A 26,974-nucleotide genomic window follows, 5' to 3' on the forward strand; every position below is an offset into this window, starting at 1 on the left:
AAACGCCAGAGGCCAGGGATGGCTAAGTGAAGACACTCATCTCAGAAAGCCCAGACTTAGGACAGCCATCTGGGAACCTGTAAGATGCCAGAGTTCTGTAATGCTTTGTTTGACACAGCAATTTTAACATTGGTCGTTTCTCCCCCTTTTAAGGGATTTTAATGTTTTGCTGCTTCAGGTGGACGGAGAGTTCACCAGTCCCACTCAATGCTGCTCCTACCCCACCACACCCACCTGATACAGGGTGCTAATTTATGCTGAGGTGGAGATAAAGAGGGGACCCAAGGGGGAAACTCATTTCATGAAGCTGAAATCTGGTTTCAAGGCCTCCGAGGCTTTCTTCTGAACTTATCACCAGCCCTGGCTGGAAAGTAGATTGTGTTTTTAGTAATGTGTACTGTGATCTGTCCTCAGTATAATGTATTTTGTAATGTATTTTTCTCATCTACCAAAGGATGAAACAAATAAAATTATTTAAATAGCTTGGCTCTAATCAAATTATTTAAGGAAATAATGGGATCCACATTCACCTGATGTAAAGGGAAGCACCAGCTCCTGTGCGCTATAGCTATATAAACACCAACTCTAAAGAAAGTCTTCCACTTTTCTTGTCAAGCCTAACAGTCCCTTTCATAACCTTAGATTAGGCTGCTAATGAAGTTACACAGCATTAGAAAAATAAATAAATAAAATCAAGGCCACCTCACCCTGAACCAATGTTCTAAGAAGGCAAAGAGAAAGGACACAAAACTTATACCGTATGCAAGTGTGCATCTATATCCCAGGCAGTGTCCGCACGGCCGGCACACGACAGCTTCCCAGTCTCGCTGCTTCGGTTTTAGAGGGCAGCACTGGGGAGGGGTGGCTAGACAGAGGAATCAATCACCCCAAACGTGAAGCATGCCAACATTTATTCACCAAGGCGATGCATCAATGTTTAAGTGCTCCCTACCTGATTCTATGACAGAATGCCAGGAAAATTAAAGCGTGGGCCCCTCCATTCTCCAGAATCTGTCAGGGCAACTTATATCATGCTCTGAGGGTACAAAGAAGAGACACAGGAAAGAATACAATGGCTACATCAGACTTTCAACCTCATGGAAGCTTCCAATGTTTGGTTCAAATGTTCACACTGAGCTGGGGGACGGAAGGCACATGACAAATTGAGAAGTGAGCTGGGGGAAAGGCAAAGGGGAATCCAATCAATCCTGGGCACCGCTGTGGCCTTTTTCACCCCCAAGGCCTCAAGAGTGAAAGGGCAGAGCAGGCTGAATCTAGACAAGAGAAGAAACGTGCCGATTGTAGCCATGTTATTTAAACTCTTCAAACTTCAGGATGTGCAACTGGAAGAGAAAGAGAAAATCTGATTGGGAAGGCAGGACTGCCCCCAGGTGGTCCACCCAACACCCCCTGGACAACTTCAGTTTGTTTCCTCTAAGGGAATGACAGGTAAACCCGCAGCATCCAGGCCGAGGCCAGGGCCTGCAGCTGAGACCTTGGGAGGTAGGGGAGGGGAACAGTAGATACCCAGCAGTTACCTCCAAGTTCAAAGCACCAGTGATTTTCCCTTTGAGGATGCGATGGATAACCTGACATGAACTCCAAATATCTGTAAAACAAAACACAACAACAAAACCTTGGTGGCACTTGGTCAGGCAGAAGGAGCAAGGGAGGGAAGTGAGAAGCCGGGGCTGCAGGGAAGTGTTCTGGCTGCAGACCAGGTCTTGCAGACAAGTCTCTGCTAGTTAGTACTCATTCCCTGCTGCCAGGATATCGTGAGATATCCTGCACTGCAGAGGGAGGAGAAGGGGAGGGCAAAGTAAGAGCAAGTAAAAGGAGGCATTATTGTTGTTAAAATAATTACAGGGATCTGGGATTTTACATTCCCTAATGGAAATTCTGGAGACAGAAAACTGTTCATTCAACTCTGCTCTGAGAGTTTTGGCTGGAGGGATGGAGGTTAAAAGGCAGAGAGCCTTTTTACCATGACGAGTGCACATTCCTACCTGCTGGGACAAGGCAGGGCAGAGCGCTGGTCAGACACTCACCTTTCTCCAGGACATCTGCCCTTACTCAGCTCCCGCCACCCCGCCAAACTGGGACTGTTTGTATGCATGCAACTGGCTCATATCAAGGGTCAGACCTCAGTTCCACCCCCAGCTATGCCATTTTCTTGCTATGAAACGTGAAGAAGTCCCTTTCATTCTCCTGAGGCTTACTTTCCTCATGCATAAAGGGAGAAAAATTGTACACCTGCCCACCTGGCCTCGGGGTCATCTCAAAGTCCACACAAGAGCTGAGAACCCACATATCTGGGCTGAACACTCTGGCCCCTCTGACAGGCTGGGAGCTGCTCTTTGGGGGCAGGGGCTCCTTACTCTGGGCCACCCTCCAACAGCCAAGCAGTCAGGTTCAACCCACCAGAAGCTCCCAGGTCCTGTCTGCTGGCATTACTTCCCAGGCCGAGAGGCAGGGGCCCTCTCCATGCAATGACCCAAGGTGACCTCTGGGTGGCGCCCATCAGCCTAGCAGGGAGGCTTGGCCCTGCACTTTGGGGAGGTGCTTTTCCATCTTATTTTGTGTTGTATGTGTATTTCTTCACATCCACTTCTCCTCCTCAGCCCCCAGAGCATTCTTTCACTCTTTCACATCTCACCTAAACCCCAGTCTCGAGAAGGGGCAGAGCAAAGAAGGGGCCTCTCCGTTTCAAGGGTGTAGAAACTGAGGCTCCACAGGTGCCTGGATCTACAGTAACAAACACCTCACACTATATACAAAAATAAACTCAAAATGGTTTAAAGACTTGAACATAAGGCATGACACCATAAAACTCCTAGAAGAGAACACGGGCAAAACATTCTGTCATAAATCGTAGCAATATTTCCTTAGATCAGTCTCCCAAGGCAAGAAAAATAAAAGCAAAAATAAACAAATGGAACCTAATGAAACTTTAAAAGCTTCTGCACAGCAAAGGAAACCATACACAAAACGAAAAGACAACCGATGGATTGGCAGAAAATATTTACAAATGATGCGACCAACAAGGGGTTAATTTCCAAAATATACAAACAGCTCATACAGCTCAATATCAAAAAAACAACAACCCTATCAAAAATGGGCAGAAGACCTAAATAGACATTTCTCCAAAGAAGACATACAGGACTTCCCTGGTGGCGCAGTGGTTAAGAATCTGCCTGCCAGTGCAGGGCACACGAGTTCAATCCCTGGTCTGGGAAGATCCCACATGTCGCGGAGCAACTAAGCCCGTGTGCCACAACTACTGAGCTTGTGCACTAGAACCCGTGAGCCACAACTACTGAGCCGGTGCACCACAACTACTGAAGCCAGTGTGCCTAGAGCCCGTGCTCTGTAACAAGAGAAGCCACCGCAATGAGAAGCCAGCACACCACAACGAAGAGTAGCCCCTGCTCGCCACAACTAGACAAAGCCCATGCGCAGCAACAAAGACCCAATGCAGCCAAAATAATAAATTAAAAAAAAAAGACATACAGATGGCCAACAGGCACATGAAAAGATGCTCAACATCGACAATTATTAGAGAAATGCAAATCAAAACCACAATGAGTTATCACCTCACACCAGTCAGAATGGGCCATCTTCACCAAGTTCACAAATAATAAATGCTGGAGAGGGTGTGGAGAAAAGGAAACCCTCCTACACTGTTGGTGGGAATGTAAATTGGTACAGCCACTATGGAAAACAGTATGGAGGTTCCTTAAAAAACTAAAAATAGAGTTACCATATGATCCTGCAATCCCACTCCTGGGCATATATCTGGAAAAGACAAAAACTCCGATTCAAAAAGATACATGCACCCCAATGTTCATAGCACCACTATTTACAAAAGCCAAGACATGGAAGTAACCTAAATGTCCATCAACAGATGAATGGATAAAGAAGCCACAAAAAAGAATGAAATAATGCCATTTGCAGCAACATGGATGGACCTAGAGATTATCATACCAAGTGAAGTAAGTCAGACAGAGAAAGACAAATATATCACTTATATGTGGAATCTTAAAAATAATACAAATGAACTTATTTACAAAACAGAAACAGACTCACAGACATAGAAAACAAACTTATGGTTACCAACGGGGAAGTGGGAAGGGGAGGGATAAATTAGGAGTATGGGATTAATAGATACACACCATTATACATAAAATAGATAAACAATAAAGATTTACTGTATAGCACAGGGAACTATAGTCAACATCTTGTAATAACCTCTAATAGAAAAGAATCTGAAAATATATATATATATGTATAACTGAATCATTTTGCTGTAGACCTGAAACTAACACAATATTGTAAATCAACTATACTTCAATTTAAAAAAGAAAAGAAAAAAATAAAGTAACAAACAGCACATTGGGGGAGATGCTGAGTCCAAATGCTCTAACCCCTATCGTTGGTCTCCAAATTCCAGTTTTCTTCTACACAGAATGCTTCTCTAAAGAAATCTTAAGCAAAACTCAATGTACATGAAACAGATGGAAGCTGAGCCACTCTGGCAGAAGCGAGACCGGAGGCTTGCCCTCCCCTCACTCCACCCAGAGAACTCAGCCTTCGGGCAGCACCTGAGGCTCCTTTCCAGATCTTGTTGCTCAGAGAGACCAGGTGTGAAAAACAGTTCTCAAGAAGCAACTTTGCAAGGGGCAGATGCCGGAAAACCGGGGTGAGATCAAAAGAATAGAGGCTGAAGGGCAGGCATCCTGAGGGCCTCGGCTGCCTGGACGCCATTCCCGCCGAGGTCCCAGAGGCGCGCACAGCATCTCCTGTCTCCGAGTGCTCAGGAGGGTGGAGGGCACCTTACCTTTCTCCAGCATGAATGGCTGAGCCAGGGGGGGGATGGTCCAGAAATCGTCACTATCCAGGCTGCGCAGGGATTGCACTGGGATGGTGGCCGACTGGCCGAAATCGATGAACGTGACAACAGCCCAGGAGTCCACTCGGTCCAGCACCCAGCACCTGGCCAGAGGGAGGGAGAGGAGGCTCATCTCACCTGGTGGCACGCACAGCAGTCCTCACGGAGAGGGCTTGAAGGTCTGGGCTAAGAGGGATGGGAGTTTCCTACGCTGTTCCCCACCTTGGATGGAGAGGTGATCAGGGGAGAGGTATCTTGAGAGAGGAAGCAGCAGCAAAGAAACAAGAGTCCAGAGAATGGAGAAGCGAACCTCCAGCCCTGCCTGGTACACACCTGTTCCAGGCCCATCCGTAATCACCCAGCTGGTACTCGGCCAGACAGCGGGTCCCGCGCCGCACAGCCGAGTCGTGCAGGTAGGGCTGCTGCTCCTCTGCCTCGGCCAGGGCTCTGAACAGTGCCTGCATGTTCTGGTGCAGCGTCTGTGGACGGTACAAATGCCACGGGCCTCGCTGCCTGCCCCACATTGCACGTCTGTCTCTGCAGGTGTCACCTGTTACATCAGCACCGCTGATCCACCCCAAGGGATGACGTGGGACCAGGGATCAGAGTGCGGCCACTCTGGATGTCCACCGCTGATGGGCCCCCATCAGCTCGCTGACCCCAGCAGGGCCCCACGAGGTGGCACCGAAGCCCAAGAGGACCCCCAACAAGCCTGTACCTCCGTGACATGCATGGCCCAGAAGAAGGGGGTCTGAGGGACAATACTGGTCACCAACAGCCCCACGTCCCCGCCGACGCTGTGGATGGTGGCCAGCCAGCCCAGGTCTCGGAAGCATTCCCTCAAGAGCAGCGCCAAGAAGGACCCTCTGCAGGAAGAACAGGGAACAAAGGGAAGGGAGTGAACACAGGAGTGATTCAACCAACACCTGTCCTGGAGGATGCTGGGCAGGAGAGTCACCCTGACAAGAGGGCTGTGCACCCCCCCGCCCAGGGTGGCAACAAGACAAGTGCCCAGGTAATCATAACGCAGAGCAAAGGAAGCACCACGCCAGGGGACACAGGGGTTGGAGAGTTTGGGGAAGGGGAGAGGCAGAGGGCAATAAAAACACACCAGGGAACTCCACAGAGAGAGATGGGCAAAAGCCCTCACTGGGCTGACCTTGGGCCTGCCTGAGTGATTCATGAACCTCAAGGGATGCAAGTTTGGACCGTCCACAATGCAGGACACGTCTGCAACGCCCAAACCACTCCTCCCTGTGTTTAAGCACATGCCACGCCTCATCCCACCACTCCACTAACTCTATCGCCTAAGTCACACATGGTTAGAAAGGCAGACCTGCCATTTAGAAAAACGAAACAAAAAACATACATCCTATAGCATTTCAAGTCAAACAGAATAGTCTGGCATCACGGACACTAAGAATGGTGCCTGCCGTTAAAGCGGAAGATGTGGTGGACATGCCGATCTCATGGCATCCAGGGTAGGGGAGAGTCACAGGCCATCACTGTACAGAAACGGAGACAGACTGTGTACGTCACTGTGGGTCACAGCCTTAGAGCCTGGGTCTGACGCAGGAGTTCCTGAAAACTTTATCCCCCTCCCCAGTACCATCCTTGCCACCACCCTCTAGGGACTGAGCAGACGTTTACAGTTGTCCTTTGCCGGCGGCCTCTCTACACCTCCGCTCACCTCATTTCCATGGGAACTGCAAAGATGCTTGTCCTCGGTTTCTCCGTCTTACAGGGGTCAACGGAAGCTTTAGGAACGAGCTGTGTACAAGCTGGAAAGCAGAAGGTTGTGTTCTGAAGGCACCAGGGCTGTCTCAGAGGACCGTACCCCACCTGCCCCCCAGAAGGCCCTGGCCCCACCCTCAGGGGCAGGACGAGATGGGAAGTGAAGCTACATCCTTCTGGGTCTCGGCCTCCACATCCTCAGCTGGATGGGGAGGGTTTGCTGGATGACATTCTTTAATCAAGAAAGCATCCTAAGGAGGCTTCCCTGGTGGCGCAGTGGTTAAGAACCCGCCTGCCAATGAAGGGGACACGGGTTCAACCCCTGGTCCGGGAAGATCCCACATGCCGCGGAGCAACTAAGCCTGTGCGCCACAACTACTGAGCCTGCGCTCTAGAGCCCGCGAGCCACAACTATTGAAGCCCATGTGCCTAGAGCCCGTGCTCCGCAGCAAGAGAAGCCACCGCAATGAGAAGCCTGTGCACTGCAACTAGAGAAAGCCCTCGTGCAGCTATGAAGACCCAATGCAGCCCCCCAAAAAATAAAAATAAATAAATAAGTTAATTAATTAAAAGAAAGCATCCTAGAGGAATAAAAAGGGCTATTTCCTACACTGAGGGGTCAGCGTGGGACAAAGCTGGAAGGGAGGCTGGGAGAAGTGAATCAGGAGCTGCAAAGACATGTCCTGGGAACAGATGGCAGCTCAGGATCTCACCAGTGGTTCTAGCAAATCCTTGACCAGAGGTCTTCTCCAAACCCTAGAGAGAAAAAGAAAAGGTACCACTCAGGCACAGTAGTATTCGTTTCACTGGTTTACATGTTGCGTCTCTCCAAGCAGATCTGGAGACAGCGCAGCAACAGCCCCTGTGCAGACACAGGCTTCAGCTAACTTTTGGGGCTTCCTCCACTTTCTCCTTTCTCTCGGGGAGGTCCTGAGTCAACCAAAGACAAGAGGTTCACGGAACAGGAAGGGAGGAGGGAGGGAGGTGCTGCCGGGGGTGCTGGTCGGTACCTAGAGGCGCAGAAGCCCAGCACTGCTTAGCCCGGGAGGCCCCTGCGGGCACTTCTTAGGGGAGAAAGAGGTGGAAATGGTTACTCGGGCAGCAGGACTGGGTGGAGACAGAAAGACTACAATCCTGCAGCCCTCAACCCACGCTGGCTTCCCTTGCTCCACCGTCCACACCTGGAAAATCCCCCACCCTGGTTACACCCACGGATCTGCACGCCTGCCGCTTCGCTGCTTACCCCACTCCCCGCTGACCGCTACCTGAGAACACATGCGGCCACTGTTCTCAAATGGACATGCCACAATCCCATGGTAAGCCCCTGGTGAGAGAACACCTCACCCCCTCCTCTCTTCAAACCCTCCATACTCCCACCCTCTGCCCACCCTATGAACCTGCCTCTTCATCAGGAGAAAACTGGAAGCAACTGGATGGGAGGCCCCTCATCCTCTCACCACCCAAACCACCGCCCCCCAGCCCCGCCCTCCCTGCCATCCCTCTGTTACCTTCTCAGAAGGGGCTGGCTCTGGGGCTGGCACTGTCTCACCTTCTGGAGGGCAACACCCCTGCAGCCACGCCCCTTCTCCTCTACTGCCGTCTCTCTCCCAGTGGACACCTCCCACCAGGAAACAAACATGCTCCATTATCCATGTTTGCAAAGACCCTGCCTCGCCCCCCAGCCCCTCTGGCGACCACCTTTCTCTGCTCCCTTCACTGAAAGGGGTGTCTAGAGTCCTGTCTCCTTCCAGTCAGGCCTCATAGAGATGCCTCCTTGACAGGCCAACCAAGAGGTACACAAACTCAGCATGTCTAAAACGGACCCTCCGCCAGCTGCCTCACCTCGGCTTTCTCCATTTTAGTAAGCCTAGCGGCTCAGGCCAAATTCAGCTCTCTTTCTAGCTCTGCATCAAATTCATCAGCAAGTTAAGCCGTCTCTTCCTCCAAAACACACCCAAACCCACATACTCCTCTCTCTCCATCTCCACCACCCCAATACTAGCCATCACCATCTCTTACCAGGACCGCAACAACCACGTCCAAAGACGCTGCCACACAGCCTCCTGGAATCCAGTCCCCACCCAGAAGACAACACAACCTCTTACACACCAAAATCAGATCACATCACTCACCTGAGTAAAACCTTCCAACACCTTCCCACTGTGCTTACAAATAAAACTCCAAGTCTCCAGGTGGGCTCACCAAGGCCGCCATGATCTACCCTCCTTCCCACTGCCCTCTTCTCTGCCCACTTACCCCTTTTCCCCCCATGTCACACTCTGAGGCATTTGTAGGTGGCCCCTCTGTCTGGAATGTTCTTTCCCTGGTCTTACCCATGGTAGGCTGACTTGTCATCCAGAGCTCAGCTGAGAGGTCACTTCCTCACAAAGAGGACTCCCTAAGAACCATCTAAGTGACGCCTCTCCTCTCTATCACATCACCTTATTTCAGTTCTCTGTCTGGTACTTGCTACTGAGACAGGCTGGGCCCTGGGACCCTTTGCTGCTGTGCTTGTACCTGGACACACGTCTCCTCAAGCAATGAAATACAAGGAAACTATTAGGGACTAAAAATACCTGCGTGCATGTGCAGTCGGGGCAGAGATACAAAAAACACGGAAAACCCAAAACCCAACTGCCATTTCTGAAGAGCCGGGAGCAAAAGCAGGGTCCTGCGCAAGCCCCCCGCACACACCACCACCGAAGGGGTGGGCAGACCTCCTAAGCACCCCTCTGGCCCGAGCGCTGGACACACCCCTCCCCTCACCCCATACACGAACCAGCTCTCCCTGCCTCGGGGAACCGGCAAGGGAACCTGTTGCTTGTTTTCACTCCCCCCCGCTGCTGCAGGAGGGGCCCCAATAACACCTTGCGTGAACTTCTTGTCTGGCCCATTATCAATTTGTATTGATTAACGATGCCAAGAACCCTGGTTGGTAACGCTATTTGACATTTTCTTTTTCTCTCTCTCTCTCTTTTTTTTGGGGGGGCATTTTCTTATGTATTCACTTATTTATTGGTTCACTATATGTGTCTTTCCACTGGAATTTAAACATTATGAGAATGTGAATCACATCTGTCTTTTGACAATTACCTTCATTGCTGAGGTAACCCCAGAGCCCAGAACAGTGTCTGATACATATTAAGCTCTTAGTAAATATATGTGACAGAGAGAAGAAAAAGAGAAGAAAGGAGGGAGAGAGGAGAAATGAACCGGGGCAAATTCTTAATCTAAGCCTTGGCTTCCTCTTCAATACCACGAATCACACCTGATGTGAGGATTTAGTTGGACCAGTATCTGTTCAGGACACTGACATGAAATAGGTGCTCAATAAATGGAAGCAGTATAAGAGAGGTTAAAAGTACAGGTTCTGGAGTCAGACTGGGCTCCAATCCTGGTTCCAGAACTGACTGGCTCCTTAACTTTGGCCTGGTTACTTGGTGCCCCCACCTGCAGGATGGGAGAGTAGCAGGACCTACTGCTGTATTTAAACAGGTTCACACAGCAAAGCGATCAGAACACAGCCCGCAGAGTGAGCCCTCCGTGAGTGAACTACCACTGTCCACCGATGGGGCCCAGATCAAATCTCCACGCTAAACCATTCTGCCCCTGCTGTTTACCTACAACAAAGCAAAGTGACTGTTAAAAACTGTCCTCTAGGGCTTCCCTGGTGGCGCAGCAGTTGAGAGTCCGCCTGCCGATGCAGGGGACACGGGTTCGTGCCCCGGTCCGGGAAGATCCCACATGCTGCGTAGCAGCTGGGCCCATGAGCCATGGCTGCTGAGCCTGCGCGTCCGGAGCCTGTGCTCCAAAACGGGAGAGGCCACAACAGTGAGACGCCCACGTACCGCAAAAAAAAACAAAAAACAAAAAAAAAAACTGTCCTCTAGCCAAGCACAGAAGGTGCCTTTTTATTTAGAATCTCCTAAGACAGTTCCAAATACCAATCCCAAGAACCAATTATTAGCGGTGGTTTCAGGCTAAAAATTATTATTAATACAGAAACATTTAAAACCATTTGGGGTCTAATTATGATTCCCTAATGATTTAAGAGATAAATATAACAAGCCTGTTTTGCCAGTTTGTGAAATTAAGTTTCAGAGGAAAATCTACACAATTATCATTCCACCACCACAGCAGAACCTCACATTTCAGGATGTCTGCAGCGCGGAAGTGGCCACCTGGAAGCTACAGAGATCGAGGCGGCACCTCAGCAGCTGCCACACCAGCAGACTGTGATTAGGTTCTACTGTTGCTGTAAGCAGTTACTCTACGCCCAATCCATCCACAGCTGTTAATGCTCTCGTTACTTTGTTCTGGGACATTACTACCAGCTGGTCAAGCGTTCCAAGAGGTGGCCTGGTCCAGAATCATGCTGGTGAGTCCCAGCAGTGGGAGAGAACACACAGGGTACACAAAGGTCAGTGGCCAGAAGGCTTCTGGGGACGGGGTTGGGGGAGGGTCCCATCCGGTTCCCCTGCACACCAGGGAGAAACTCTCCAACCATTACTGGGGGGTGGGGGTCACAGGCCTCACATGACACTCAGAAAAGTGGTGGCCTCCCTGAGACTGCTCACTGCCACACCCCTGGCCCACTGTGGTCACCCTGGCCATCACTTTTAAGGCCCTGTCTCTACCCGGGGAACTGCACCTGGAGTCACCTGAAAGGCACATCCACGTGGAAATTTAATACTTACAGCTTTAACCCTCGACTGCCACCCAGTACCACACCTTGTACTTCACAGGTGACAGCACAGACCTTGCTCTCAGGGAGCCACACTGAGTCACTCCACACATATTTATAAAATGCGTACATTCTAGACTCGGCCACCATGAAGCTCACACTCTTGGTGGGGGCAGCAGACAAGAAGTATACGAAGAGGTATAAGGTCAATGACCATAAGGGCAAAGAAGAAACGCAAGTCAAGGAGAGGGGACAAGCGGGCAGGGGTGGGGGAGGGAGTGATGGCTGAACAGACGCCTAAATGAAGTGAGAAGGCAAACCCACAGACGCCTGGGAGACGAGCCTTCCGGCTGGGAACACCTGAGGCCCTAAGGTGGGGATGTGCTTGGTGTGTTTGGGGAATGGCACTGGGGCTGGAGGAACAGACTCTTGCATCTCTTACCTGGACCACCTGAGACAGGTCTTCTGCTTCCACTCTGGCCCCTGGAGTCTATTCCACAGGGTCCCTTTAAAACCTAAATCTCGGTGAACAGATGAACTAATGGTGGCACATCCATACAAGAGAACACCACTTAGCATTAAAAAAAGAATTGCTGATGGTGCGACCGCATGGATGAATCTCAATAGCATTCTGCTGAGTGAAAGAAACGAGACACAAAGAAGCACATATGGCATGATTCCATTTACACCAAACTCTAAAAAGGATAAATCTCATTTAAAGTGATAGAAAACAGGTCAGTCACTGCCTGCGGGGCACAAAGCTGGGATAGGGCACAAGAGAACCTTTTGGGTGACTGAAACGGTCTATATTTGATTGTGATGGTGGTTACATGGCTGCATACACTTGTCAAAATTCATCAAACTGTACACCTAAAAGGGGTTTATTTTACGTAATACTTCAATAGTTGATTTTTTAGTGTACATTCGTGAAATCTGGTTATGTCGCTCCCTGCTCAAACTGTCCAGTGTTCTCATTATTATGTGACTATATAAATACCAATTGCTGCTGAATCAAGTTACATACTATGAAAATTTTTTTTAATTTTAACATTAATGGGACTTCCCTGATGGTCCAGTGAGCAGGACTCCTTGCTCCTAATGCAGGGGGCCCGGATTCAATCCCCGGCCGGGGAACTAGATCCCACGTGCACGCCGCAACAAAGATCATACGTGCCACAAACTGAGACCTGGCACAGCCCAAATAATTAATTAAAATAAATAAATAATTATTTTTAATTTTAATATTAAAAAAGGTATGTATTATGATTACTTTTATCCTTATACAAACTTCTCCAGGAATTAACTGCTCCTTTTTTCCCCTCCATTTACTTTTTTGCCTTATTGCTTCATTGTATTGGTGCATATCCCTCCATAGCTTTCTGAGAGCAGCTACATGGGACATACATTTTTTGAGACCCTACATTTGTGAACAAGTCCTTATTCTACCTTCATTCTAGAGTAATTTAATTAAGAACAGATTGGGGGTTAGACATTATCTTCCTACAAAATTTAATGACACATTCCAATCCTATACCCTTCAATGTGGATTCTCTTTCTGAAGCTTTATCCAATACTCTAAAATATTTCTATAATGTGTCTTGGTGTAGGTTTTTATTTTCCCAGTCATTATCCTAGGTACTCAATGGTTGCTTTCAAACTAAAAACATATCCTTCAATCCTGGGAGACTTTGTTATATCATTTGATATTTTCTCTCCCACGTTGACCTGAACTCTTCCTGCATGTTTATGTTGCACCACTGATCCTCTCATTTGACCTTTACTCTTCTCTAAAACAATTCTACTACAAAATATTTCGATTGATAAATCCTCTCCCCCAAAAGCTATTATAAAAATTGACAAAATTGTCAAAAACAACCATTTCAGTATTCTGGACATTGAACAGAAGCATACAAAAAACAGGGTATCTGTTAAAAAGCAACAACAACAGAAAACGACAGGCCCTTGGATAAGAATATGAGACTAAGGTGTGTCAGTCTGGAGCTTCTCCCACTCTCTGGTCCTTTGGCTGATAGTTCTACCACAGTAGGCAAAGCTGTGAAAACCAGTAGCTTCAGAGGTGGCTGACTTTACTGGAACCTTGAAACATCAGAAAGTAAGAAAGAACATGGTAAGAAAAAATATGGGTAAGTACAATAGGTTTTCTTCTCATGAGTTTTCTAAATTATGTTTGACAGTTGAAATAAAAATTGTAACTGTCCAATATGGTTCTAAATGAACACAGAGGGACATATTTTTTAAAATTACATTATAAACAGGGGAGGGTAAAGAGAAATAGGGTTTCTATACTTAACTCAAACCAGTAAAGTCAACAGGCATAGACTATGTTATGTATATATAACATGTAGAGCAACCACTTAAAAAGGTATACAAAGAGATACACTTAAAAAACACTACAGCAGAAGCAAGAAGAACTACAATTCTGCAGCCTGTGGAAGGAAAACTACTTTCACAAAAAGACAGACAAAATGAAAAGGCAGAGGACTTTGTACAGATGAAGGAACAAGATAAAACCCCAGAAAAACAACTAAATGAAGTGGAGATAGGCAATCTTCCAGAAAAAGAATTCAGAATAATGATAGTGAAGATGATCCAGAACCTCGGAAAAAGAATGGAGGCAAAGATCAAGAAGATGCAAGAAATGTTTAACAAAGACCTAGAAGAATTAAAGAACAAACAAAAGGGATGAACAATACAATAACTGAGATGAAAAGTACACTAGAAGGAATCAATAGCAGAATAACTGAGGCAGAAGAATGGATAAGTGACCTGGAAGACAGAATGGTGAAATTCACTGCCACGGAACACACTAAAAAAAAAAGAATGAAAAGCAATGAAGACAGCCTAAGAGACCTCTGGGACAACATTAAATGCAACAACATTCGCATTACAGGGGTCCCAGAAGGAGAAGAGAGAGAGAAAGGACCTGAGAAAATATCTGAAGAGATTATAGTTGAAAACTTCCCTAACATGGTAAAGGAAATAGGCACCCAAGTCCAGGAAGCGCACAGAGTCCCAGGCAGGATAAACCCAAGGAGAAACATGCCAAGACACATAGTAATCAAATTGACAAAAATTAAAAACAAAGAAAAATTATTGAAAGCAACAAGGGAAAAACGACAAATAACATACAGGGGAACTCCCATAAGGTTAACAGCTGATTGCTCAGCAGAAACTCTACAAGCCAGAAGGGAGTGGCACCATATATTTAAAGTGATGAAAGGGAGAACGTACAACCAAGATTACTCTACCTGGCAAGGATCTCATTCAGATTCGACGGAGAAATCACAAGCTTTACAAACAAGCAAAAGCTAAGAGAATTCAGTACCACCAAACCAGCTCTACAACAAATGCTAAAGAAACTTCTCTAAGTGAGAAACACAAGAGAAGAAAAGGACCTACAAAAACAAACCCATAAGAATTAAGAAAATGGGAATAGGAACATACGTATCGATAATTACCTTAAACATGAATGGATTAAATGCTCCAACCAAAAGACACAGGCTCACTGAATGGATACAAAGACAAGACACATATATATGCTGTCTACAAGAGACCCACTTCAGACCTAGGGACACATACAGACTGAAAGTGAGGGGATGGAAAAAGATATTCCATGCAAATGGAAATCAAAAGAAAGCTGGAGTAGCAATACTCATAGCAGATAAAATAGACTTTAAAATAAAGAATGTTACAAGAGACAAGGAAGGACACTATGTAATGATCAAGGGATCAATCCAAGAAGAAGATATAACAATTATAAATATATATGCACCCAACACAGGAGCACCTCAATACATAAGGCAAATGCTAACAGCTATAAAAGAGGAAATCGACAGTAACACAATAATAGTGGGGGACTTAAACACCCCACTTTCACAAGTGGACAAATCATCCAGACAGAAAATTAATAAGGAAACAAAAGCTTTAAATGACACAACAGATCAGATAGATTTAATTGATGTTTATAGGACATTCCATCCAAAATTAGCAGATTACACTTTCTTCTCAAGTACACAAGGAACATTTTCCAGGACTGATCACATCTCGGGTCACAAATCAAGCCTCAGTAAATTTAAGGAAGTTGAAATCATATCAAGCATCTTTTCCGACCACAACACTAGGAGATTAGAAATCAATTACAGGGGAAAAAAACGTAAAAAACACAAACACATAGAGGCTAAACAGTACGTTACTAAATAACCAAGAGATCACTGAAGAAATCAAAGAGGAAATCAAAAAATACCTAGAGAAAAATTACAATGAAAACATGATGATCCAAAACCTATGAGATGCAACAAAAGCAGTTCTAAGAGGGAAGTTTATAGCAATACAAGCCTACTTCAAGAAACAAGAAAAATCTCAAACAATGTAAACTGACACCTAAAGGAACTAGAGAAAGAAGAACAAACGAAACCCAAAGTTAATGGGTTGGGAGTTTGGGATTAGCAGATGCAAACTTTTATATATAGAATGGATAGATAACAAGGTCCTACTGTATAGAACAGGGAACTACATCCAGTATCCTGTGATAAACCATAATGGAAAATAATATGAAAAAGAATGTACATATATGTATAAGTGACTCATTTTGCTGCACAGTAGAAATTAACACATTGTAAATCAACTATACTTCAGTAAAATAAATTATAAAAAAATATTTCAATTGAAAAATACACAAACCCAAAGTTAGTAGAAGGAAAGAAATCATAAAGATCAGAGCAGAAATAAATGAAATAGAAACAAAGAAAACAATAGCAAAGATCAATAAAACTAAAAGCTGGTTCTTTGAGAAGATAAACAAAATAGATAAACCTTTAGCCAGACTCATCAAGAAAAAGAGGGAGAGGATTCAAATCAATTAAAATTAGAAATGAAAAAGGAGAAGTTACAACGGACACTGCAGAAATACAAAGCATCATAAGACACTATTACAAGCAACTCTATGCCAATAAAATGGACAATCTGGAAGAAATGGACAAATTCTTAGAAAGGTATAACCTTCCAAGACCGAACCAGGAAGAAATAGAAAATATGAACAGACCAATCACAAGTAATGAAATTGAAACTGTGATTAAAAATCTTCCAACAAACAAAAGTCCAGGACCAGATGGCTTCACAAGTGAATTCTATCAAACAATTAGAGAAGGGACGAGGGGAAGATGGCGGAAGAGTAAGACGCAGAGATCACCTTCCTCCCCACAGATACACCAGAAATACATCTACACGTGGAACAACTCCTACAGAACACCTACTGAACGCTGGCAGAAGACCTCAGACCTCCCAAAAGGCAAGAACCCCCCACACCACCACGTACCTGGGTAGGGCAAAAGAAAAAAAGAAAAAACAGAAACAAAAGAATAGGGACGGGACCTGCACCAGTGGGAGGGAGCTGTAAAGGAGGAAAAGTTTCCACACGCTAGGAAGCCCCTTCGCGGGCAGAGACTGCGGGTGGCAGAGGTGGGGAGCTTCGGGGCCGCGGAGGAGAGCACAGCAACAGGCGTGCGGAGGGCAAAGCGGGGAGATTCCCCGCACAGAGGATCGGTGCTGACCGGCACTCACCAGCCCGAGAGGCTTGTCTGCTCACCCGCTGGGGCGGGCAGGGCTGCGAGCTAAGGCTCGGGCTTTGGTCGGAGCGCAGGGAGAGGACGGGTTGGCGGCGTGAACACAGCCTGAACGGGTTAGTGCACCACGGGGGGGGGGGGTGCCGGGAGGGAGTCCGGGAAAAGGTCTGGAGCTGCCGAAGAGGCAACAGACTTTTTCTTCCCTCTTTGTTTCCTGGTGCGCGAGGAGAGGGGATTAAGAGCGCTGCTTAAAGGAGCTCCAGAGACGCGCGTGAGCCGCGGCTAAAAGCGCGGACCCCAGAGATGGGCAGGAGACGCTAAGGCTGCTGCTGCCGCCGCCAAAAAGCCTCTATGCGAGCACAGGTCACTATCCACACCTCCTTTCCGGGGAGCCTGTGCAGCCCGCCACTGCCGGGTTCCCGGGATCCAGGGACAACTTCCCCGGGAGAACGCACGGCGAGCCTCAGGCTGGTGCAACGTCATGCCGGCCTCTGCCGCCGCAGGCTCGCCCCGCACTCCATGCCCCTCCCTCCCCCCCGGCCTGAGTGAGCCAGAGCCCCCGAATCAGCGGCTCCTTTAACCCCGTCCTGTCTGAGCGGAAAAACAGACGCCCTCCAGCGACCTACACGCAGAGGTGGGGCCAAATCTGGGAGCTGTGAGAACAAAGAAGAGAAAGGGAAATCTCTCCCAGCAGCCTCAGAAGCAGCGGATTAAAGCTCCACAATCAACTTGATGTACCCTGCATCTGTGGAATACATGAATAGACAACGAATCATCCCAAATTGAGGAGGTGGACTTTGAGAGCAAGATTTATGATTTTTTCCCCCTTTTCCTCTTTTTGTGAGTGTGTATGTGTATGCTTCTGTGTGAGATTTTGTCTGTATAGCTTTGCTTCCACCATTTGTCCTAAGGTTCTATCCGTCTTTTTTTTTTAAATTTTTTTCTTAATAACTATTTTTTAATTTGATAACTTTATTATAATTTACTCTATTTTATTTTACTTTATCTTCTTTCTCTTTCTTTTTTCCTTCCTTCCCTCCTTCCTTCCTTCCTCCCACCGTCCCTCCCTCCCTCCCTCCTTCCTGTTTCTTTCCTTTCTTTCCTCCTTTCCTTCTTTTCTTCCTTCTTTCTTTCTTTCTTTCTTCCTACTTCTACTAATTCTTTCTCTCTACTTTTTCTCCCTTTTATTCTGAGCCATGTGGATGAAAGGCTCTTGGTGCTGCAGCCAGGAGTCAGTGCTGTACCTCTGAGGTGGGAAAGCCAACTTCAGGACACTGGTCAACAAGACACCTCCCAGCTCCACATAATATCAAACGGTGAAAATCTCCCAGAGATCTCCATCTCAACGCCAGCACCCAGCTTCACTCAACGACCAGCAAGCTACAGTGCTGGACACCAGATGTCAAACAACTAGCAAAACAGGAACATAACCCCACCCATTAGCAGAGACGCTGCCTAAAATCATAATAAGTCCACAGACACCCCAAAACACACCACCAGACGTGGACCTGCCCACCAGAGAGACAAGATCCAGCCTCATCCACCAGAACACAGGCACTAGTCCCCTCCACCAGAAAGCCTACACAACCCACTGAACCAACCTTAGCCACTGGGGACAGACACCAAAAACAACGGGAACTATGAACTTGCAGCCTGCAAAAAGGAGACCCCAAACACAGTAAGATAAGCAAAATGAGAAGACAGAAAAACACACCGCAGATGAAGGAGCAAGATAAAAACCCACCAGACCTAAAAAATGAAGAGGAAATAGGCAGTCTACCTGAAAAAGAATTGAGAATAATGACAGTAAAGATGATCCAAAATCTTGGAAATAGAATAGACAAAATGCAAGAAACATTTAACAAGGACCTAGAAGAACTAAGATGAAACAAACAACGATGAACAACACAATAAATGAAATGAAAAATACTCTAGATGGGATCAATAGCAGAATAACTGAGACAGAAGAACGGATAACTGACCTGGAAGATAAAATAGTGGAAATACCTACTGCAGAGCAGAATAAAGAAAAAAGAATAAAAAGAACTGAGGACAGTCTCAGAGACCTCTGGGACAACATTAAACTCACCAACATTCGAATTATAAGGGTCCCAGAAGAAGAACAGAAAAGGAAACGGACTGAGAAAATATTTGAAGAGATTATAGTTGAAAACTTCCCTAATATGGGAAAGGAAATAGTTAATCAAGTCCAGAAAGCACAGAGAGTCCCATACAGGATAAATCCAAGGAGAAATATGCCAAGACACATATTAATCAAACTGTCAAAAATTAAATACAAAGAAAGCATATTAAAAGCAGCAAGGGAAAAACAACAAATAACACACAAGGGAATCCCCATAAGGTTAACAGCTGATCTCTCAGCAGAAACTCTGCAAGCCAGAAGGGAGTGGCAGGACATATTTAAAGTGATGAAGGAGAAAAACCTGCAACCAAGATTACTCTACCCAGCAAGAATCTCATTCAGATTTGATGGAGAAATTAAAACCTTTACAGACAAGCAAATGTTGAGAGAGTTCAGCACCACCAAACCAGCTTTACAACAAATGATAAAGGAACTTCTCTAGGCAAGAAACACAAGAGAAGGAAAAGACCTACAATACTGAACCCAAAACAATTAAGAAAATGGGAATAGGAACATACATATCGATAATTACCTTAAATGTAAATGGACTAAATGCTCCCACCAAGACACAGATTGGCTGAATGGATACAAAAACAAGACCCATATATATGCTGTCTACAAGAGACCCACTTCAGACCTAGAGACACATACAGACTGAAAGTAAGGGGATGGAAAAATATATTCCATGCAAATGGAAACCAAAAGAAAGCTGGAGTAGCAATTCTCATATCAGACAAAATAGACTTTAAAATAAAGACTATTACAAGAGACAAAGAAGGACACTATATAATGATCAAGGGATCGATCCAAGAAGAAGATATAACAATTGTAAATATTTATACACCCAACATAGGAGCACCTCAATACATAAGGCAAATACTAACAGCCATAAAAGGGGAAATCGACAGTAACACATTCATAGTAGGGGACTTTAACACCCCACTTTCACCAATGGACAGATCATCCAAAATGAAAATAAATAAGGAAACACAAGCTTTAAATGATACATTAAACAAGACGGACTTAATTGATATTTATAGGACACTTCATCCAAAAACAATAGAATACACATTTTTCTCAAGTGCTTATGGAACATTCTCCAGGACAGATCATATCTTGGGTCACAAATCAAGTCTTGGTAAATTTAAGAAAACTGAAATTGTATCAAGTATCCTTTCCGACCACAACGCTATGAGACTAGATATCAATTACAGGAAAAGATCTGTAAAAAATACAAACACATGGAGGCTAAACAATACACTACTTAATAATGAAGTGATCACTGAAGAAATCAAAGAGGAAATAAAAAATACCTAGAAACAAATGACAATGGAGACACGACGACCCAAAACCTATGGGATGCAGCAAAAGCAGTTCTAAAAGGGAAGTTTATAGCAATACAAGCCCACCTTAAGAAACAGGAAACATCTCGAATAAACAACCTAAACTTGCACCTAAAGCAATTAGAGAAAGAAGAACAAAAAACCCCAAAGTTAGCAGAAGAAAAGAAATCATAAAAATCAAATCAGTAATAAATGAAAAAGAAATGAAGGAAACGACAGCAAAGATCAATAAAACTAAAAGCTGGTTCTTTGAGAAGATAAGCAAAATAGATAAACCATTAGCCAGACTCATCAAGAAAAAAAGGGAGAAGACTCAAATCAATAGAATTAGAAATGAAAACGGAGAAGTAACAACAGACACTGCAGAAATACAAAAGATCATGAGAGATTACTACAAGCAACTCTATGCCAATAAAATGGACAACCTGGAAGAAATGGACAAATTCTTAGAAATGCACAACCTGCCAAGACTGAATCAGGAAGAAATAGAAAATATGAACAGACCAATCACAAGCACTGAAATTGAAACTGTGATTAAAAATCTTCCAACAAACAAAAGCTCAGGACCAGATGGCTTCACAGGCAAATTCTATCAAATATTTAGAGAAGAGCTATCACCTATCCTTCTCAAACTCTTCCAAAATATAGCAGAGGGAGGAACACTCCCAAATTCATTCTACGAGGCCACCATCACCTTGATACCAAAACCAGACAAGGATGTCACAAAGAAAGAAAACTACAGACCAATATCACTGATGAACATAGATGCAAAAATCCTCAACAAAATACTAGCAAACAGAATCCAATAGCACATTAAAAGGATCATACACCATGATCAAGTGGGGTTTATTCCAGGAATGCAAGGATTCTTCAATATACGCAAATCAATCAACGTGATAAACCATATTAACAAATTGAAGGAGAAAAACCATATGATCATCTCAATAGATGCAGAGAAAGCTTTTGACAAAATTCAACACCCATTTATGATAAAAACCCTGCAGAAAGTAGGCATAGAGGGAACTTTTCTCAACATAATAAAGGCCATATATGACAAACCCACAGCCAACATCATCCTCAATGGTGAAAAACTGAAAGCATTTCCACTAAGATCAGGAACAAGATAAGGTTGGCCACTCTCACCGCTCTTATTCAACATAGTTTTGGAAGTTTTAGCCACAGCAATCAGAGAAGAAAAGGAAATAAAAGGAATCCAAATCGGAAAAGAAGAAGTAACGCTGTCACTGTTTGCAGATAACATGCTACTATACATAAAGAATCCTAAAGATGCTACCAGAAAACTACTAGAGCTAATCAATGAATTTGGTAAAGCTGCAGGATACAAAATTAATGCACAGAAATCTCTGGCATTCCTATACACTAATGATGAAAAACCTGAAAGTGAAATCAAGAAAACACTCCCATTTACCACTGCATCAAAAAGAATAAAATATCTAGGAATAAACCTACCTAAGGAGATAAAAGACCTGTATGCAGAAAATTATAAGATGCTGATGAAAGAAATTAAAGATGATACAAATAGATGGAGAGATATACCATGTTCTTGGATTGGAAGAATCAACATTGTGAAAATGACTCTACTACCCAAAGCAATCTACAGATTCAAAGCAATCCCTATCAAACTACCACTGGCATTTTTCACAGAACTAGAACACAAAATTTCACAATTTGTATGGAAACACAAAAGACCCTAATAGCCAAAGCAATCTTGAGAATGAAAAACGGAGCTGGAGAAATCAGGTTCCCTGACTTCAGGCTATACTACAAAGCTACAGTAATCAAGACAGTATGGTACTGGCACAAAACCAGAAAGATAGATCAATGGAACAGATAGAAAGCCCAGAGATAAACCCACGCACATATGGTCACCTTATCTTTGATAAAGGAGGCAGGAATGTACAGTGGAGAAAGGACATCCTCTTCAATAAGTGGTGCTGGGAAAACTGGACAGGTACATGTAAAAGTATGAGATTAAATCACTCCCTAACACCATACACAAAAATAAGCTCAAAATGGATTAAAGACCTAAATGTAAGGCCAGAAACTATCAAACTCTTAGAGGAAGACATAGGCAGAACACTCTATGACATAAATCACAGCAAGATCCTTTTTGACCCACCTCCTAGAGAAATGGAAATAAAAACAAAAATAAACAAATGGGACCTAATGAAACTTCAAAGCTTTTGCACAGCGAAGGAAACCACAAACAAGACCAAAAGACAACCCTCAGAATGGGAGAAATTATTTGCAAATGAAACAACTGACAAAGGATTAATCTCCAAAATTTACAAGCAGCTCATGCAGCTCAATAACAAAAAAACAAACAACCCAATCCAAAAATGGGCAGAAGACCTAAATAGACATTTCTCCAAAGAAGATATACAGACTGCCAACAAACACATGAAAGAATGCTCAACATCATTAATCATTAGAGAAATGCAAATCAAAACTACAATGAGATATCATCTCACACCAGTCAGAATGGCCATCATCAAAAAATCTAGAAACAATAAATGCTGGAGAGGGTGTGAAGAAAAGGGAACACTCCTGCACTTCTGGTGGGAATGTGAACTGGTACAGCCACTGTGGAGAACAGTATGGAGGTTCCTTAAAAAACTACAAATAGAACTACCATATGACCCAGCAATCCCACTACTGGGCATATACCCTGAGAAAACCATAATTCAAAAAGAGTCATGTACCAAAATGTTCATTGCAGCTCTATTTACAATAGCCCGGAGATGGAAACAACCTAAGTGCCCATCATCGGATGAATGGATAAAGAAGATGTGGCACATATATACAATGGAATATTACTCAGCCATAAAAAGAAACGAAATTGAGCTATTTGTAATGAGGTGGATAGACCTAGAGTCTGTCATACAGAGTGAAGTAAGTCAGAAAGGGAAAGACAAATACCGTATGCTAACACATGTATATGGAATTTAAGAAAAAAAAATGTCATGAAGAACCTAGGGGTAAGACAGGAATAAAGACACAGACCTACTGGAGAACGGACTTGAGGATATGGGGAGGGGGAAGGGTGAGCTGTGACAAAGCAAGAGAGAGACATGGACATAAATACACTACCAAACGTAAGGTAGATAGCTAGTGGGAAGCAGCCGCATAGCACAGGGAGATCAGCTCGGTGCTTTGTGACCACCTAGAGGGGTGGGATAGGGAGGGTAGGAGGGAGGGAGACGCAAAAGGGAAGAGATATGGGAACATATGTATATGTATAACTGATTCACTTTGTTATAAAGCAGAAACTAACACACCATTGTAAAGCAATTATACCCCAATAAAGATGTCAAAAAATAAATAAATAAAGTAAATGGTTCAATGGAAAAAAAAAAAACAAACAAACATTTAGAGAAGAGCTAACACCCATCCTTCTCAAACTCTTCCAAAAAATTGCAGAGGAAGGAACACTCCCAAACTCATTCTATGAGGCCACCATCACCCTGATACCAAAACCAGACAGATATACTACAAAAAAAGAAAACTACAGACCAATATCACTGACGAATATAGATGCAAAAATCCTCAACAAAATACTAGCAAACAGAATCCAACAACACATTAAAAGGTTCATACACCATGATCAAGTGGGATTTATCCCAGGGATGCAAGGATTCTTCAATATACACAATTCAATCAATGTGATACACCATATTAACAAATTGAAGAATAAAAACCATATGATCATCTCAATAGATGCAGAAAAAGCTTCTGACAAAAGTCAACACCCATTTATGATAAAAACCCTCCAGAAAGTGGACATAGAGGGAAACTACCTCAACATAATAAAGGCCATATACGACAAATCCACAGCAAATATCATTCTCAATGGTGAAAAACTGAAAGCATTTCCTCTAAGATCAGGAAAAAGACAAGGATGGCCACTCTCGCCACTATTATTCAACATAGTTTTGCAAGTCCTAGCCATGGCAATCAGAGAAGAAAAAGAAATAAAAGAATACAAACTGGAAAAGAAGTAAAACTAACACTGTTTGCAGATGACATGATATTGTACATAGAGAATCCTAAAGATGCCACCAGAAAACTACTAGAGCTGGGCTTCCCTGGTGGCACAGTGGTTAAGAATCTGCCTGCCAATGCAGGAGACACGGGTTCAAGCCCTGGTGTGGGAAGATCCCACATGCCGAGAAGCAACTAAGCCCGTGTGCCACAACTACTGAAGCCTGTGTGCCCTAGAGCCCGTGCTCTGCAACAAGAGAAGCCACCACAATGAGAAGCCTGCGCACTGCAACAAAGAGTAGCCCCCGCTTGCCACAACTAGAGAAAGCCCAGCACAGCAACAACGACCAGATGCTGCCAAAAATAAATAAATAAATATTTGAAAAAAAAAAAAAAAAAGAAAAATACTAGAGCTAATCAATGAATTTGGTAAAGTTCCAGGATACAAAATTAATGCACAGAAATCTCTTGCATTCCTATGCACTAACGATGAAAGATCAGAAAGAGAAATTAAGGAAACAATCCCATTCACCATTGCAACAAAAAGAATAAAATATCTAGGAATAAACCTACCTAAGGAGGTAAAAGACCTGTACTCGGAAAAGTGTAAGACACTGATGAAAGAAATCAAAGATGACACAAACAGATGGAGCGATATACTGTGTTCTTGGATGGGAAGAATCAATATTGTGAAAATGACTATACTACCCAAAGCAATCTACAGATTCAATGCAATGCCTACCAAATTACCAGTGGCATTTTTTTTTTTTACAGAACTAGAACAAAAAATCTTAAAATTTGTATGGAGACACAAAAGACCCCAAATAGCCAAAGCAGTCTTGAGGGAAAAAAATGGAGCTGGAGGAATCAGGCTCCCTGACTTCAGACTATACTAGAAAGCTACAGTAATCAAGACAATATGGTACTGGCACAAAAACAGAAATACAGATCAGTGGAACAGGATAGAAAGCCCAGAGATAAACCCATGCACCTATGTTCAACTAATCTATGACAAAGGAGGCAAGGATACACAATGGAGAAAAGACAGTCTCTTCTCTAAGTGCTGCTGGGAAAACTGGACAGCTGCATGTAAAAGAATGAAATTAGAACACTTCCTAACACCATACACAAAAATAAACTCAAGGGCTTCCCTGGTGGCGCAGTGGTTGAGAGTCCGCCTGCCGATGCAGGGGACACGGGTTCATGCCCCGGTCCGGGAGGATCCCACATGCCATGGAGCGGCTGGGCCCGTGAGCCATGGCCGCTGAGCCTGCACATCCAGAGCCTGCACGTCCGGAGCCTGTGCTCCTCAACGGGAGAGGCCACAACAGTGAGAGGCCCGCGTACCGCAAAAAAAAAAAAAAAGTGACCCAACTAGATGCTGTCCACAAAAAGCTCGCTTCAAATATAATGACATAGTTGGGTTTAAAGTACAACGATAAGAGGCATGCAAACATAATCAAAGGACATGGTTATATTACTATCAGATAAAATAAACATCAAAGAAAAATCACTAAGAGAAAAATTACAGAAAGGGATATTATGTAATTATAGAAGCATCATTCCACCAAGAACACATAGTAATCCTAAATGTATATGCACCAAACAACAGAGCTGCAAAATGTAAAATGCAAAAACTAACAGAATTGAAAGGAGAACTACACAAATCCACAATTATAATTGGAGACTTCAACACCCCTTTTAATAACTGACAGAACAACTAGTCAGAAAATCAGCAAGGATATAGAACTGAACAATACCATCGACCAACAGGATCCAGTCAACATGTACAGGACACCCCACCCAATAACAGCAGAATACACATCTTTACAAGTGCCCATACAACATATACCAAGACAGACTATATCCTGGGCCATGAAATAAGTCTCAGTAAGTGTAAAAGGATTCAAATCATATGAAGTATGCTCACTAACCACAAAAGAATTAAATTAGAAATCAATAACTGAAAATATGTGGAAATATCCAAATATTTGGAAACCAAATAACACACTTCAAGAAAACTCCACACAATGAAGAAATCAAAAGGAAAATTAGAAAATATTTTGAACTCAATAAAGACATAACAAAAATGAAACTGAAAAATATCAAAATCTGTGGAATGCAAGTACACTTAAAGAGAAATTTATAGCACTAAAAGCCTATATTAGGAAATAAAATAGTTACAAATGAATGATTTCAGCTTTGATGCTAAGGGGGGAATAAAAAGAAGAAAAGCTAAAAGCCAAAGAAAACAGAACAAAGAAAGCAACTAAGAGCAGAAATCAATGAAATTGAAAAAAAAATAGAGAAAAATCAATAAAACAAAGAGCTGGTTCTTTGAAAGGATCAACAAAATTGATAAACATCCAGCAAGAATGAAAAGAAAAAGGGAAGACAGGAATTGCCAGTATCAGGAGCAAAATGGGCTATCACTACAGACCTCACAGATATCAAAAAGATAGCAAGGGAATACCAAGAACAACTCTACACATAAATACAAACATAAATTTCAAACAAGAAGTTTGACAACTCAGACAAAATGTACCACTTCCTCAAAAACTATAAACTATCAAAACTCACCCAATCTGAAATAGATGA

The 26,974-nt window shown here is 44.0% G+C and overlaps 1 protein-coding gene across 6 annotated transcripts in view; it reads right to left on the reverse strand.

The window, feature by feature from the left end:
• Nucleotides 1-894: 894 nt before the first annotated feature.
• Nucleotides 895-26,974, reverse strand: part of TDRD10 (tudor domain containing 10) — a 97,226-nt gene continuing 71,146 nt past the window's right edge. For 5 of the 6 annotated variants that reach the window (XM_060137742.1, XM_060137727.1, XM_060137759.1 and 2 more), the window contains 7 exons: nt 7,336-7,378; nt 6,579-6,669; nt 5,607-5,754; nt 5,222-5,367; nt 4,838-4,992; nt 1,539-1,609; nt 895-1,343 (listed from right to left, as the gene is read on the reverse strand). In XM_060137742.1, the coding sequence (XP_059993725.1) occupies nt 1,311-1,343; nt 1,539-1,609; nt 4,838-4,992; nt 5,222-5,367; nt 5,607-5,754; nt 6,579-6,669; nt 7,336-7,378 (687 nt within the window). In that variant the 3' untranslated portion in view covers nt 895-1,310. The remainder of the gene's footprint in view (nt 1,344-1,538; nt 1,610-4,837; nt 4,993-5,221; nt 5,368-5,606; nt 5,755-6,578; nt 6,670-7,335; nt 7,379-26,974) is intronic. The other variant, XM_060137748.1, reaches the window with a different exon arrangement.

Source organism: Lagenorhynchus albirostris, chromosome 2 (assembly GCF_949774975.1).
Source record: "Lagenorhynchus albirostris chromosome 2, mLagAlb1.1, whole genome shotgun sequence".
Classification (NCBI taxonomy): Eukaryota; Metazoa; Chordata; class Mammalia; order Artiodactyla; family Delphinidae; genus Lagenorhynchus; species Lagenorhynchus albirostris.